This window comes from Dasypus novemcinctus, chromosome 17 (genome assembly GCF_030445035.2).
Source record: "Dasypus novemcinctus isolate mDasNov1 chromosome 17, mDasNov1.1.hap2, whole genome shotgun sequence".
NCBI lineage: Eukaryota > Metazoa > Chordata > Mammalia > Cingulata > Dasypodidae > Dasypus > Dasypus novemcinctus.
In genome coordinates, this window is record NC_080689.1 from 15705761 (window position 1) to 15722259 (window position 16499).

The 16499-nt window shown below is 50.9% G+C and overlaps 1 protein-coding gene across 1 annotated transcript in view; it reads left to right on the forward strand.

Annotated features, from left to right (window-relative positions):
• The window catches only part of SH3RF3 (SH3 domain containing ring finger 3), a 403194-nt gene that overhangs the window by 315928 nt on the left and 70767 nt on the right, over positions 1–16499 (forward strand). The window contains exons 5-6 of the mRNA XM_058278324.2: positions 2527–2627; positions 16321–16491. Of these exons, the coding sequence (XP_058134307.1) occupies positions 2527–2627; positions 16321–16491 (272 nt within the window). The remainder of the gene's footprint in view (positions 1–2526; positions 2628–16320; positions 16492–16499) is intronic.

Below are 16499 nucleotides of genomic sequence, written 5' to 3' on the forward strand. Positions count from 1 at the left end.
GCTATAGAAACTCAGAGAAAAAAAAAACAGCATTAGGGGCTACTGCTCCCCTTCCAGACACACCCACAGGGAGTGAGGTGGCCCTGCATTGTCTTGCTCCCTCCTCCTCGTTTGCCCCCTGTCCCCTGACTGACCGCCTGCCCTGGCCTGAAGCTCGGTGGAGGACCACCTATGGCTGCCTGTGGTAAGCTCATCTGTTGACCATCTTAAACCCAAATGATCAGCCACTCATGGGGAACAGCTAGTCTCAGCCTCACCTCACAGGGAGGACAGGTGTGACAAACACAGTGACAAAGGGAAGAGCCCGGACTCTATCAGCAGGAGGAAACGTCCCCTTCCACCTTTACACCTGGGTTCCCACCCAACCGTCGTGGCCTCTCCCGACGCGTGGAAAGAAGCTCTGTGCGTCTGCTGAAGGGACAGGTCTGCTGAGGAGCGAGGGCTGCATCTTGAAAACTGGATCTTGGTAGCCTTGAAAATCAAAGGTTTCTCTCACAAGTGTCAGAGCTTAAAATGGGAAGTCCTTTGAGACTTCAAGTTACCTTGGAGACACCAGTGAAGCTCCATTTTTCTATTGCACATTCTCATTCTGCCAGGCACTCCATTGTCTAGAAAAGAAGAAAAAGAAATCCAATTTCTGACTTCTTATAGGTTGCAGATTTTTGGTGGTGGGCAGCATTAGTTTCTGGCACCTTGCATTACTCCATGTTCACAGAGGGGCTTTAACTACCCAGAGTGGAATCAGTGGGTTGCCTGCAGCACCGCCTCGTAGAGTGCATCAGCCAGGCAGGGTGAGACGGGGTCAGCAACTTGATGAGAAAATGCCCCCTTGGCCCCTCGCAAGAGCTCAAGGAAGTGGTGCGATGGGTAGTCAAGTTCTGCCCGGGGCGTGTTCTCAGTGGACTTCTCTTCCCATCTTTGGATTTCTGCCTCCAGTGGCATTTGCTCACCTGGGAACTGGCACGTGGTGACTCGCTCACCTTCCCCACCAGATTCCTGGGCGGCACCGCACAGCCCCCTCTGCCCTGCGCCCAGGCCTCCTGCTGAGGTCATCCCTGCTCAAGCCTGCCTTGCTCCCTTTCCACCTCCTGGATTCCGCCAGAATCTGTGTCTTGTCCCTTGTGTGGGAGCCTACGAGGGTCCTCGAGGAAGGGAGGAGACTCCGGGCTTCCTCTGTGTTGGGGGCAGTGGGCCCTGCTTTTCCTGAGGTGCCCTCTCCATCCCCGTCTGCATTCTCTTCCTGTGGCTGCCGTAACAAATTACCCCAAACTGGGTGGCTGCAGACAACAGGGATAATTCCCTCGCAGCTCTGGAGGCCAGAAGAAGTCTGAAACCAAAGCACCACAGGGCTGGCTCTCCTGGAGGCTGAGGGTGAACCCAGGCCTCTCCCTAGCCTCCGGAAGCTGCCAGAAGTCCTGGGTGTCCTTCGGCTTATGGCTGCCTTACTCCAGTGTCTGCCTCTGTCTGCACTTGGGCTTCCCCTGAGTGTGTCTCTGTTCTCCATTGCTGTCTCTTGTAAGGACACTCATCCTTGGATTTAGGGTCCACCCTAAGTCCAGGGTGACCTCATCTTGAGAGCCTTATCTATATTTTCAAAGACCCTTATTCCAGATAGGGTCCATTTGTGAGTACCAGGTGTGAGGACTTGGACATATCTTTTGGGGGGGACATGCTCCACCCCACTCCACCATCTCAGGCCTCTCAAGAGGAAGGCGGGAGAGCTTGCAAGGGTGGGTGGGTGGGCAGGACTAGGGTTGTGACAGGGTTCAAGGACAGCATTGGCCCCTCGCAGACTGGGTCCACAGGATTCTCCAGGCAAGAATCTCTTTGGCAAGATCGTCGTGTGCCTGCCATGCCTCTGCTCGGCTGGCTTCACCGCAGAGCCAGCCCTGGAGAGCTCAGCCGCACACACCTGCCGCTTAAAAGGTGCGACCTTGAAGTGGCTGTTCTCTTCAGGCCATTCTCAAATAACTTCCTTGCATAATAAACTCTTGGAGCTTTGAGCACCTCAGGGTCTTAGAAGAGAAATGCTGTGCTCTGTAAATCCTGGTCACCCCTCGCAACCTGCCTCTCTCCCGATGGCCGAAGGAAACATTTTCTCCAGAGATTAATCTTCAGTTCCAAGGAGTGCGGTTTTTAAATGAGCTCATGCTTTTTCACACAAAAGATTTGCTCTGTATATTCTTTAACAAACATGAGAATAATACATTCAAGGTCAAAAATTAAAATAGCCACCCGACCGCCCCCATCCTGCCTTCCTCCATGCTGAAAGTATTAAGAGGCTGATAATCCAGACCCAGACCAAGGAAGAGTTTCTAGGCTAGTAAAGAAAGGGCTCTTGAAAGCTGCTTTGGGGCCAGACGGAATTGGCCACCAAGCCTTCTCAGATGAGCTGAAGAAACATTAACAGCCCAGGCATGGGAACCTGAGTGTCTGCGAGGCGGAAAGATTGGTCTTTTCCCTGGGAAGGAGCAGCTGTCAGTGAGAGCTGGACCCTCACTCACATTTCCTCTTGTCTCTTTCCAGGACTCCTCCTCGGCTGGATCCACCACCATGGCTGTCCCGCGAGCTGGAGCCGCAGCTGCGGAGCAGGGGACGGCTCCCAAAGCCCAGCTGCCCCTCAACGTGTGAGCTGTCATTTTTGCTTGTTGTGGTCCAGCCTTCCCTCCTCTCCTTCCCACCCCTCCATCCTCTCCCTCCCCACCCCACACTTGTATGGAGATGAAAGTTCCTGCAGGGTTTTTAAATGCATTCCTAGCTGGCCAGTTTACTTATGTCCATCTACTAATACACGATGCTCCACTGAAAGGAGAGTGTGGACAACTAAAGTCTAGCAGGTTTCTTCTTTAATATTATTGCCCTTAGGTCATTTATTCGAAGCAGGGCTGATATTCAGGATATTTCATGACCCAGGCACTGGTCAGTCAGGAAAGGTCACCAGACCCCAGGGTCCCTGAGAAGGCCTGGGGGTGACCTTATGGAAGGAATAGGGTGTCGGAGCAGCGGGTGTTCTTGCAAGGAAGGGGCAGAAGCTGCTTACCCACTGCTCAGAAGTAGTTCACTCTTATCAACCTGCCTAAACTTAACCCAACGAATCATCCATCACTAGGAAGTGAGGAGCTTATCTTGTTTAGAAAGTCTGCTCCATTAAGGTACAGCTCTTGAAAGACACACACAGTTTAAAATTTTCCTATATGAAAAGTATTCTGACGCATTTGACTGACTTCTACTCTTTCATTTGGCAATGCCCTCAGTTGCTTGAATGACTGTTTGAAGCTGGAGAACATGAATTTGGCAAGCAGCATGTGTGAGGACAGAAAGTGCAGTAGATCCGGGCAAGATGAAAGGGGACACTCGGAACTGGTTTTGTTGCAGAACTGAATGTATTTCAAGCAAAAAAAAAAGCCTTTTGAAAAAAACAACTTACTAAGCTTCAAAAGGTTTCCTAGAAGTAGCTTAAATGTACCCACAGACACTCACGCACCTCTTTAAGCCAAGCTGAAATATTTGCCCTTATCTGATGACAGATGGGAACGTTCCGAGCATCTTCCCTTTATCTGCCCACACTTTTGGGGCTAGGTTTCTTACCACAGTCAGCTTAACTGAAAGGAAATTGAAATGTACCACTGTTTTTTAGTCTCCTAAGGGGAATCTAGATGCACAAGCTATGTTCCAAACGTCTTTAGGTTGCAATTCAGGTTTTCACGAGCCCTGGACAAAAGGTGATCTCTTCTGACTTATATCTGCCTGGAGAACCTCCAACAGCTCTACTCAGAAATCACGGAGCCGACAAGGCACATGGGAAAGGATCAATGTTGCTGATCTCAGATGCATGGTCTCTGTCTCTGAGGAAATAGATGTCCATCCACCAAGCACCGTTCGGTCCTAATGTAATTAGAATGAGTGGCAGGACGAGGTCAAGGGTAACAAGACCATGAGCTTTACAAGGGCACCGACTAGGTTCATTCATTTTGCCCCACACCCCCCAGCCACCAGCCACCAGCTGTGTATGTGGCACACAAGTTCTCAATAAAAGTTCATTAAATGAGAACCAAAGCCTCCCCACATTGACATCACTTCCTGGGGTGCAGCAGCTTCCCCGTGTCTACCTCAGAGCCTCAAGCTCTCAGAAGTCAGGCTCACCAAGGATGCTCCCCTGGTCAGCCACCCAAGGCTTCTCTGCTTTGAAACACAGAGGGCAATGCTGTTCCAGGGGCATCTCTCCCCTAAGAGATGCAGACACATTCTGGGGGCTTCAGTCGTGTAGATTGTCCTTGTTCTGGAAGTTTTTTAACTTGGCCCAGAGTGTAGAGAAACCTCTTTCTCCCACCCTCACTCTCCCACGGGGGCACCCACTTGAGCCAGATAGAGTTCACTGCAGAAGCAAGGAGGGCGCCGCAGCCGCCCAGCCTCTGCTTCCACGTCTTCATCTCTCTGCCACAGAGCAGGACTCTCTGTTTAGGTTGAGATGTTCATGTAGCTAATGGGGAGGGGGGCCACATTTCAGTGTCAGATAAAGTCCTTCAAAGGATAACAAGTGTTTTGATAGAAATGCATCCACTGGTGACATGACAGTTATCTGAGCAGCAATGACAAGTGGCCCGCCTTGCTTTTTGTTGTTGTTGTTGTCATTGCTTTGTTTGTCTTAAATCCAATCGTTTTGGAGGGCTTTTTAAAAATATATTTTTATTACAGAAGTTGTGAACTTACAAAACAATCATGCACATGGATAGAAGTCCCATAAAACAACCCTTCACCAACACACCACACCATTGTGGGACATTCATTACAGGTTATAAGATCGTCAGACTATTACCACTAACTGTTAAATCCAATCATTTTTAATCAGCCAGGAGAACATCAACAGATTGGAAAATAAGGAAGTTAAATGTATGTACCCATGGATGTTCATATTGCATGCAAGACTTAGGATAGATAATATCACATAAGTTATGGCAGTATTCATTGGCCATTTTGAAGTCATATTTTAAAATTTCATTCCCAGAGGGAAAATGATACGATTGACCTGATCAGTTTCTCAAGTGGAGGATTAGCCTGACCACTTAAACATACCCTTTACCCTATACCCAAGAATATACTTACTGGGTGGCATGCTCATAGTGCAGGCCTGTGAATATTCTCTATCTGACTGTTCTTCCCAAAATGATATCTCTAGGTCATGTTTAGAAAAGTCCCCTAGCTCTGAAAGTGGAAATGGGAAGAGCAACCACAGGAACAAGTGTGCCACTGTGTGCTAGGGATCTGCAAAATGGAATGGCCTTTGGATATGTTAGAGCCCGAGGCTAGCGTGAAGGTCAGTAATTGAATCACTTTAATAGATCTTCATTTCATAATCATTATCACGTGGTCTGGCTTCTGTGGGTCGAAACATGTCCCTTGAAACATGACCCTGCCTGATTAAAAGGCCTGATCGTCAGGGCCAGCCTGTTGGTGGGAGGATGTTATTCTTATCCCCTTCTCTGAGCATATAAAAGGTTTCCTCAGGCAATGATTCCTTAAGGGTTGTAACCCAAGAAGGGTCTCAGTTTCCGGATCCAGTGCTTTGAGGCTGCTTCTCATCTTTAGACACATCGATCCACCTAGACTCACTGTGTTCTGTGCCCTGGCCCGTTTCCCACACCTTTGGAAGCTTCCTGAATTTCACTCCCTGATTCTAGACTTGTCTGCCTTTCATCCTGGCAGACTTGCAGTAGCTCAAGGGGGTGCAGGATTTTGAGTGTCTCTTCCTCAAGGTCACACTCTAGGTCAGAGAGGAGCAAGTTTGAAGGGTCTTAAGGTTGATGGAGAACACGCGTGAATAGGATGCCCTGAGGCCATGATATTACTTCTTACCTCCACTTCTCCACAGGCATCTTAGAGCAAGAAACAGGGTGGTAAAGGAGCAGAGGAGGCAGGAAGAGAGTGAAGGGTTAAGCTGTGAGGCTGAATCAGCAAGTGATGGATGAGTAGGTGGGGAAGGGGGCTGAGCTCACTTAAAATGTCTCGTGCAGCACCTTCAGCAGCTCCTGGAAGTCTCCTGGAAGCTCTGCTGAGGATACTGGAGGAGCAGGAAAAGCCCTGGAGTCAGAGTTGGGCAAACCTGAACCTGACTCCTGACTGGGGCCTTGAAGTAAGAGGCCTCACTTCTCCAGCCTCAGTTTACTGAGTGAGGGCCGTCGGCACAGTGGACTGTTAGCACCTCAGCTCCCAGGAACCGAATGTAGGCTTGCCATGGGCATTAGACTTCACAGTGGGTGTGGTGGTCTGAAGCTGTGTGTACCCCCAGAAAATCATGTTCTTAAGGCTCGTCTATTACTGTGGTTGTAAATCTGTTGTAAGGAGGACTACTGGGGTCCTGAGTCATTTGTAAATGGGATGAAGACAAAGAGAGAAAGCCACTGATACAAGAAGCTGAAAGCAACAAAACCCGGGAGAGGCCAGCAGATGCTGCCATGTGCCTTGCCATGTGGCAGAGAAGCCCAGGGTCCCTGGCAACTGGTCTTTGGGAAGAAAGCATGGTCATGCTGATGCCTTGATTTGAGCATTTTTCTCAGCCTCAAAACTGTAAGCCTGTACACTAATAAATTCCCACTGTTAAAAGCTAAGCCATTTTATGGTATCTGCTTTGAGCAGCATAGCAAACTAAAATAGTGGGTAAGATTCATCACCTGTGGCAGAGAACCAAGAGCTTATCTGACAGTGTGTTACTGGAGAGTTTGGGAATACCCAGAGTTCCACCAGGGAGATCTGAGATTCATATTAAGGAAGCCAGAGAAAGACTGAGAGAAGAAAGAATATGGTTGTCCTGGAGACCAGAAAAGATAATCCCAGAGGCAGGTTGAGTCGATCTGACGGTGCTTGGGCTGAAGGCAGGATCCCTGGTGGTCGAAGTGGACCCAGGAGCCATGTACTCTGTTGTGAGCAGACCTTGCTATGGTAGAAGGCAACCCTCCCTGTGATCACCACTTCATTTGCTCAGATGCCTAGAAGGTCACCACGCCCCCTTCTAAGAACCATGCACCCCCCCAAATTTTGTGACGTTGGCAAAGGGACTTGGTGAACAAAGCTCTCTGGTGAGGGAAAGGAATACCTTCCATTACTAATCGTCACTTGAGTCTGTGGTGGATTTGACCAGTATGAGTTCAGCACAACAGAATCCAGGAAAGTAAGTCCCTGAGAAGGCTGAGAGCAAAGACCTCAGCTGGGAAAGTCCCACCACGTGCTGCCACTGCAAGAAGTGTCTTGTTGGTCAGCAATGCCACCTTCTCTGGCAACACTCCTACCCCAAGGTCCCCCCTCAGGCATTTACAACACCTGCCCTCAGGGCTATCATGAAGGTCAGTGTGATAATGGGTATGAGGATCCTGGGGGATGATTGTACCTTATCCCCTACCCATGAAGCCCTCTGCTACAAAGAGGGCAAAGCTAGGCCCCAAGCATGCAGGGAGATGGGAGAAAGGCATGGGGGAAGAACGGAGAATCACCTTATGAGTCCTCCAGAACGAGGAGCCTGGTGGGTAGTCTTAGTTCAGGGCAGGCTGCAGCTAGGAGAAAGATGCCTTGAGCCCCCAGGGCCTGGAAGCTGCAGGGTACAGTGGTGACAGGGGCTTCCCCGCAGCACAGCCCTTGTGGGCCTGACAGAGAGACCCATGCAGATGGTCTACTGGAGAGTGTTCTCAGGAGATACGCCCGTAAGGAAATAAGAAAGGCAGGATTGGGAAGAGGCCGAGGCTAAGCCAAGGTGGCAGCAACTGATTGGAAGGAGAGTTCGGAAGCCCATATGAGCCTGCAGGTTTCCCAATGGAGGCAGACCTTCTGGGCAGCAGGCTCCCCTTCACCCAAGGGGATCAAACCTTGGGTGACGCTGTATCCTGCAGTGACGTTCTCAGGGGCACAGCACTGAGCCATCAGCCGCTGGCCGTTCTAGCAACAGGGGGGTGGATGCCACAGCCCTCACGAGGGTCCCTGAGCCAGGCATCTTCAAAGCAGTGCTGCTTGAACTTAAGACGGCACCCAGAATACCTGGAGGGCTTGTTGAAACAGAGATTGCTGAGTCCTAACCGCAGTAAATCTAGGGCGGGACCCAAGAACTTGCATTTCCCAGTTTCCCAGGGGCTGTGCCGTTGCTGATCTGAAGACGGTGCACTGTTGCCTCCATAGTCCACTGTCTATCAGTGCTCTTTCTGGAAGGCTCTCAGCCCCCATGGTGACCCCAAGGCCTTTCTCCCATAGGCTTCTCAACACTGGGGACAAGTTGCCTGGCACTGCCTAGGAGCAGCAACCTCTGACCCAGCGCTGGCTCCTGTGAAATCAGAAGGGATCAGGAGATTGAAGGGGCTTCCACAAGCTGGCTCAGGGAAGAGGCGAAAGGCAGGAGTGCTTGGGGGCAGGCCACCTTCAGTGTTCCCCAAATGCTCAGGGGGCACACTGAGTGTTCCCCAAATGCTCCCCACTCTCTGCTTTCTGAGCATTGCACCCCCAGTCAGCTGTGTTTGGAGCACCGCGTCCCTCCCCAGCTCAGCTGCCACCTCCTCCAGGGGGACTTGCTGGCCTTCTGAGACAGGGTGGGGTGCCCCTCCTTGGCCCCCTGTGCAGACCTCTGGCCCCACAGTTGAAGCTGGCTGTCTGCCCACGGGACCCGGTGCTCCTGAGGCTCAGTTTGCATGACTCTTCCTCTACACAGGCTACAGAGGGCTGCTGTTCAATAGATATTTGTTGACCTGAAAAATCAATAAAAGGGTATGTGTCTAGTTAACCTAAGTCAGAATGGCCTGGCAACTAGAGCAAGAGAACTAAGAAGTAAGCTTTTACTTATTTTTAAAGAAACATGAGCAAGCTATCATATAGGAGAAGGGGTATGAAATTAATGAAGGCGTTCAAATACTTGAATTCACTCCTTGATTAGAGTGGAAGGGAAATATTTAGGTAATTACAGACCTTGCTATAGAAATAAGCAACTAATACCAGTGAGTGAAGGCTATGCTTGGCTAGTTCCAAGAGGCTGTCCTTAAAAACGGGCAATGAGTGCCACCAGGCTGAGTGACAGACAATGCAACCAGGAGGGTGTCAGTTTGGCCCCATCCCAGGGTACATGGGCAAAGGGCGAGGGGGAGCTGGCATTCAATCCCTGACTCACTTGTCCAGCTGCACATCCGGCAAGGGCTGCTTCTGCCCCAAGGAAGAGGCGCCTTTTCCAAAGGTGCACGAAAGCCCCATACAGGCTGTGCAGGGCAGGAGGGAGGAGGCTTATGCGCCGCACTGTCCTGGAATTTCCTTAAATAAGGCACTTGTTTATGGTGCAAAATGCATACAACATAAAATTCACCATTTAGACTACGTTAATAGGTACAAGCCAGTATGTTCAGAGTGTTCTGCAACCCTCATCACTGTCTCATTCAGAAGAAACCCTTTCCCAATAAGCAGTCACCTGGTCACCCAGCCCCCAGGCCCTGGCAACCGCTTAACCACTTTCTGCCGCTATCAGCTTGCTCTATCCCGGATGTCATATAGATGGAGCCATGCAATATGTGGCAAGTAAGGTATTTTTAATACAAAACCTCGGGTGAAAGTCCACAGAGGCGCTGTCCGAGCCTGGCAGGTGCCCACCAGCTCATGCGTGTCGTAGAAGCCACCCTGCGCCCAGCCCTGTGGGGGATGGTGTCAAGCCACCGAGGCCTCCTAAGGCAAATTCAGAGTGAGCGCTGGGCCCTGGGAACAGCGAGGCTCCCCGCCTGGTTGTGCTCCATTTCACACCAAGGCCGGGCCGTGCGTCAGCCCAAGCTCGGCCGTGATGCCTGCTGGCCCCTCAGGCTCCATGGAGGTCTCTGGCTCGGCCCAGAGACTGTCCCCACGTACTGTTGGGGCAGGGAGTCCGACAGGGAGACGCAGGTGGAGAAGGGCAGTTATGAGGTGCCAGCACCTGTGGCTGTGACTTGGCACCCAGAACCAATGGGGATAGCTGGAGGCAGGAGGTCGAGAGCTGGCTGTTCCATTCTTGGGAAACAAATCACTCTTCAAGTGTGGTCCATCTGGTGCGTTCTCTTGAGTCATTCTGAAAGGAAAACAGATGCGGAATGACACATTTCCCCACACCGGGCCAGTGCCTTACCCCTCCATGAGTAATAAGCCAGACACGCTGATACCACGCATCGGAGAGTGTCATGCAAGGAGAAGGAACCATCCAGCAAATCCATCTGCTTTTTGTTTCCCCTCTGAGGCACCCAAAGGGGGGGGAGGAAATAAGTAGGAGGGGGAGAGATTTTTCAAGGTGAAGTCAGACTTATTTACATTCCAGTTTCCCCAGCAACGTACACCTAGAGGGCGAACTTAAAATATTTAAACCACAGGAAGGATTACTCATCTGACAGAACAAATGTAAAATAAAGATGAAAATACCAAGCACATGAGTACCCCGGTGAAAATGAGTGCAGCACCTTGCCATTCGGTCAGGGCTCAAAGTAGGGGGAGAGAGCGACCTTTCCTTCCTGCTCCGTAACCCCGGCCCTGCCAGCGCCCCCCAGCCGGCAGCATCTCACGATGCCTTGATGCCTCGTGCAAGTCATGGCCGCAGTACCGACAGCCCTAGCAACCACACCTGGTCCTGCCCCCAGCCCGCGTAGGAACATAGAAGGACTTTCCGTCTTTCTGAGGCTGAGTTTCCTCAGCAGTGAGGTGGGGCTTTGAAATCTACCTCAGGGTTCACGTGGAGCTGAGGAGACGGGGCGTGAGTGTCCGGCATGTGACAAATGTCAGTTTCCTGTATTTCTCCCGTCTTGCTGATGGCCCTACGCCCCTGTGAGGGGGCAGGCCTCTATGGGACTGTCCTTAGGGCCACTCCCGGCAGCCACCACTCATCAGTCAGGCCTCAGGGAATCAGAGAGCTGAGGCAATGCTTCAAGAGAGAGGAGAGTGCAGTCCCTCTGGCTGTGACGGTCACCTCAGGCAGTGACCCCTGTTAGCACCAGTAAGTGTCGTATATTTAAATAAATAAAATACCTTAAATTGCACAACTATCAACTTCATACTTGTAAGAATCTAGAGTTCCATGTGAAGAGGCATGATATAGTATAAAGTTCAATTTGCTTTCTTTCTGCAAACAAAGCTAGATGACACTGTTCTCTCTCAGCGTATCCTGTCCTGAAAGACTGGGGGCAGGGGAGGCGTCCATTTCATGGCCCTGGCTCTTTAGTAAGGGTGGGTACTTTTAGTCAAAATTGAACAAATTGGACAGCACATGTTTGGCCAAGCTCACCTCTTGGCTGCCCATTCTCATGCTTCTATTATTTCACTAGGAACTATGCGTGTAGTTTAAATAAAAATGGAATTTTGAAAGAAGAATTATCTCAGTTAAGATGCCCTTAGGCCCACAGTATATAGACTCCTCATTTTTATTTTGATGGAGAAGACTCAAAACTCCCTTTTATCTTGAGAGGTAAGCACAAAGTGCTTATTCCTTTGAATGGCATAGGGCTCCTAAATTGTGCAGTAAAAGAGAATCAACTCATTCCCAAAAGGTGATTAGTTTTCAGTTCTTGACTGGCTCTTCCCCCAGGGTCCTAGACCTGACCGGCAAACAGGTGGTTTGTTGGGTATTTATCAAAGTTGCTGACACCTGAGTTCTTTTTGAAACCCGGTCTGGGAGCTTGGCAGCCTTGAGAGTTAGATGTGAGCTGATACCACCCCCTAAACCAGGCTAGACAGGGGCTCCCCAGGCCCTCTGAGCCCCTGTGTCCTCCCTCTGGCCGGGCCGGCTTTTCCGTGGTCAAGTGACTCAGACACTGCTCAGCCCTGCCCTGGAAGTGTCGCTGGAACTCAGAGCAGGGTCTGTTCAGCCAGAGCTTCTGCACCCCAGGCCCTCCCAGCTGACGGACCAGTGAGTGACCCAGAGAAAGGGGCCTGGGCCCTGGGCACCAGGTGCTTCCCGTTGGCGGGGAAGGGGAGGGCAGAGAAGGAAGAGCCCACACTGTCCCAGGCCATCAGCTATTCACCAGGTAGAGGCCCGCGACGCTTTCAGAGGCTTCAAAACCTGGGGCTGGTGATGCTCTCGCCTTTCACCTCTCTCTCAGCCCTGCCCCGTCCCTTCCGGTGTTCCACCTCCTTCCTCTCCCCGTCGCCCCTTCTCTGTTCTTTCTGTCCCTGTGTTCCTCCACGCCAACTCAGTTCATGGCCTCCCGCGTTGTCTCCATTGCCCTGTCTTTCCTTCTCTGCTTCTTCTGATTTCTTCCCTCCCATTTTGGAGCTCTGCCTCCAGTTCTCCCCCATCCCCTCCCTGTGCTTTGCCTTTTCATTCCTTCTCCCCGTGTGCATTTCCCCAGGGCTCCCATCGCCCCCTCGAAACTGACCTCGATGAGAACAACCAAAACCTGCTTGCCCCACACTTACTTAGACTCACAGTCAAGGCCACCTGGCAGAGCAGGGGGTAATGTGAAACGGCTTCCAGTGCACGCACCCATGTGTGCACATCACACACATACCTTTTTCTTTCAACAGTCTTACTCTTAGTCTCAAAACCAGAGCCCCTATTTTATTCTTCTTTCAACAAATATGTACCTAGAACCTGCTATGTGCCAGACAGTATCCTAGGTCCTGGAGATAGCGTGGTGAACAAAGGCAAAAGTCCCCACCCTCATGAAGCATTGGGTCAAGTGGAGGGAGACAGGGAGGAATGAGCAATGAGAGCTCCAGATAGAGGAAAAAGAAGTGCAAAGGTCCTGAGGCAGGAGTGCGTTTGATCTATTCAAACCACTTAGAGTAAAGCTTCCCCGAGCCAGGGTTTGCTGGGACCCCTCAGCCAAAGTACATACACGTGCAGTCCCCTTCCTCTGGGACCCTTCAGCCAGGGACTTCATTTTTCCCATGAGTCTGACATCCACCGGAGCAGAGCCCCGTCTTGCCCTCTCCGTTGAGCACTCCTCAGGTCAGCGGAGACTTCACAGGCCAACAGGTAGATATCCCTTGCCAGCACTCCTGCCGAAGGATGGGAGGTCCTGTCCAAGAGGGCACAGTCCCTCAAAATCCCACAGACCTCACCTGAGTGTGGCGAGAAGTGAGGAGGAGATGAGAGAGAAGAGAAGGGACTTTAAACGCTGTCGCTCAGCACCATCACAGCCTTCCTGCGGAAGTCCACCCCTCCCGGGATCCGGTGGAAAAAGGCGTCTTCAGAGTGGACTTGCGTATGATTCCAATGAAGTCGAATGCTCTCCTTATTAAAGTGTTTTACGATCCGAGGCCCATGTGTTCATGACACAGAGCAGACAAGATGTGAAAGAGGCTTAGCGCTTTTTGCCAGAGTTGGCATCAAACAGAGGAAGCCCTCCCAGTGCTACCCTGGGATCCCGAAACACCATGGCCCCGGCTGGCCCCCACGACCCAGGCTTTCACGCGAATGCGTGTCGTGGCGGCATGCGACCTCGGACCCAGATGGAAAAGGAGGGGAGAGGGACTGGCCCCGCAGGCCGTGAGTCAGTGGGGACCTGGCCCCATGGAACTCATTCTCCTTCTGGGGTCTGGAAGTCACCGAGCATGGCTCCAGGAAGTCTGGCGCAGCAGAATTCTTCTGAGGGTTGGCCGTGGCCGGCCGGAGCAGCTGGTCATTGGCACAGGATAGCGGTAGGACCCCTTGCAGCTTGTGGCTGACATCCCTGCTCCGTGCCCGCCAGCCTCCGACCAGGGGAATGGAATGGGACCCTCCTTTGTTTAACATGCTTCGGCTTGTTCTCAGCCTCCTGTTTTCCATCAGGCAGCTGCTGAGACTCCCATGTTGCTACCTGATTATGCACAGGGAACAAAGGCAGTGCACAATGGTCTCCCCATCTGGTGACTAATGAAATCTAATTATTTGATTAGCTCTGTGGCACATGCACGTGCGCATCAACCCAAGCACGCCCCAAGGAACCATTACTCCATGCTTGGTATTCCATGCTTTACCACTGTTTATTTACTGGCCACGGAATCAGAAAGATTGTTCTGACATCATAAAGAGACAGAACGAGGCAAACTTAAACAGGATTTATGCTTCAATTATATTTCCTTGAGAACGGGCGCAAGAAATCGTGCATCATTTTTATTGGTTCACAAGCCTCCCGCCATTACAGAGATCTTTTTTCCTTTCTTCTACTTTTCATTTTTCTTTGCCTTACCTCCCAGATGTGTGGGAAACCCTCCTCCTCCTTCCCACATCAGGCAGTCCCCTGCATAAGGGCTCTGCCGGCTCTTGTTGTGTAAGTGCAGTTTTCGTGAGACTTCTCCATTTGTAGTAATTCCTCTGTTGCCGTGCAGGAGCTCATGAAGGATCAGCAAATGTGGAAACAGAGTGGTGAGACATCAGGTTCTCTTCATTTATCACCTGGGACTAGTGTCAAAAATGTGACTTTGTACGTTCGGGAAGAGCAAGTTGTCCTCCAGTGATGGCCGCTCCAAATTTTCAGAATTTATCTTTTCAAACAGTGAAAGAAGTCAAGATTTCAGTCTCACGCTCGTCTTACAGGATGCCTCTAAGGGAAGAGAGGGTAAAGGGAGGCAAAACTATAAACAAAGGAAATAAACAGGGCTATAATTTGATAAAAGCAGAATGCACATGAGGCGGGGAGGAGTCAGAAGCTGGAAGGGAGCAGCACATTTTATTTTATTTCGAGGTCAAGGAACCTTTCGTCACTACAGACTCTCATTCTGTTCCAGCCTCTTCCTGCCAGGCCTCGCAGTCCAGGCCTGCCTTCCCCTTGGCCAAGCCCCCCATTTCCACCAGCGTCAGGAGGGTGCTCTGAGATGTCTGTGAGCATTCGCAGACCCACACAACATGCAGCTGCGCACGAGCCTTCAGAACCCACAGCCCCCGGAAGGGCCCCAGACTGGTGCGAGCTGGGTGGATGACACTTCTTTAAAAGTCACCTTGACCTCAAGGCGCTGCCAACTCTCCTGGCTGAATCTTGCCAGGAGAGGTAGTTGTCAGGCGTGATTCTCTCCATCAGGTCAAAATCGATCAGGCCCCAAACCCCGAAAGTAGCAAAGCACTTTCACAGTCATTATCCAGTCGATACTACCCTGTGAGGCTGGGGATCCAGGTATTTTACAAAAGGGATGCCTTGCCCAGGGTCGTGGGCTGAGTTGGTGAAGACACAGCTCCTAAACCCTAGGCTAGGATTTTCACCGCTAAGTTTGCCTGATTTGATTTCTGATTGTCTGCACCTAAAGAAAAATAGGATTCAGATCATAAGTCATGACACAAATATTACAAGGAAGAATATGACCAAGATTCCTTAATCAGACAACCTTCTCTGTAAAAAGTCCTCTGAAGTCTCTTCCAGCTTGGATTCATTAGATTCTAATCCAGGAGTACTTAGACGGACCCCTTTGCCAGTCAGGTGAAAACCACAGGCCCCTTACTAAGTCCTCACTATACTGGATATTATTTAATAAATACAACACACCCACACCTACATGTCTCATGAGAATAATGTTTTTTTGAATTTTCAATTCAAGCTCGCAGACCCCCTGAAGGGGTCCATGGACTCCTGGTTAATCTAACCCTGGTTAGATTAGAATCTAATCTAATAAAGGTGAGCTAGTCCCTGCATTAAAATTAATGAGGAAAAAACAGCCAATGGTTACTTAGTTCACACCTGGTGTTCCCTAAGGTTTCTCTCGCCCAACCAACAGGCTTTAGATGGTATGGAAAGGTAGGGGAAGTTGGGGGGCCAAAAACCCGGCTCCCAGGGATCTAGTTCTGACACGTGGTGTTGGACCACAGGCAAGTCACTGGACCTCCCTGAGCCTGTTTTCCTGTCTACAGTGGGCAGGTGACAGGTGCTGACCCTGCTCTCCCAGGAGCAGCACAGGAGCAGCACCTGGAGTAACCATGGGCTCTAGGATCTAGAAGATGGGACTGCAAAGGTCCCAGCTCTGTCCCTTCCCTGCTTTGTGACTGTGGGCACATCATTTTCTCTCTCAGAACCTGGTCTTCGGTGTAGAATGGCAGTAACTATGGCTACCCCTCATATTTAGGGTGTGAGAAAGCACCTTGCCCAGGTTCTGGCCTTTCACAGGTGCCCAGTGAACAGTCCTTTTCCCTTTCATTCCTACCTACTTCCTAGTTTGTCGTGATGATTAAGTCACATGAGTTGTGTGTGAGCTTTTCCTTAAAGTATGGGCATTAGCTACTCTTTATCGGCTGAGTTCATGCGAAGATAAGTCCTCAAATATGACCCAGGTGATGCCAGGCACCCCTGCATCCGCCCCTGCATCCACCCCTGTGTCTACCCCTGCCACTCCATCCCTCCTACAAACACTTCCATTCATCCTTGGCCCTGCACCTTCTACCCTCAGGTACTTGGCACTCTATGCCTACAAGCCCCAGAAAAACGACGAGCTGGAGCTGCGCAAGGGCGAGATGTACCGCGTCACTGAGAAGTGTCAGGATGGCTGGTTCAAGGGGACTTCCCTGAGGACTGGGGTTTCTGGAGTGTTCCCTGGCAACTACGTGACACCTGTCTCCAGGTGAGTGT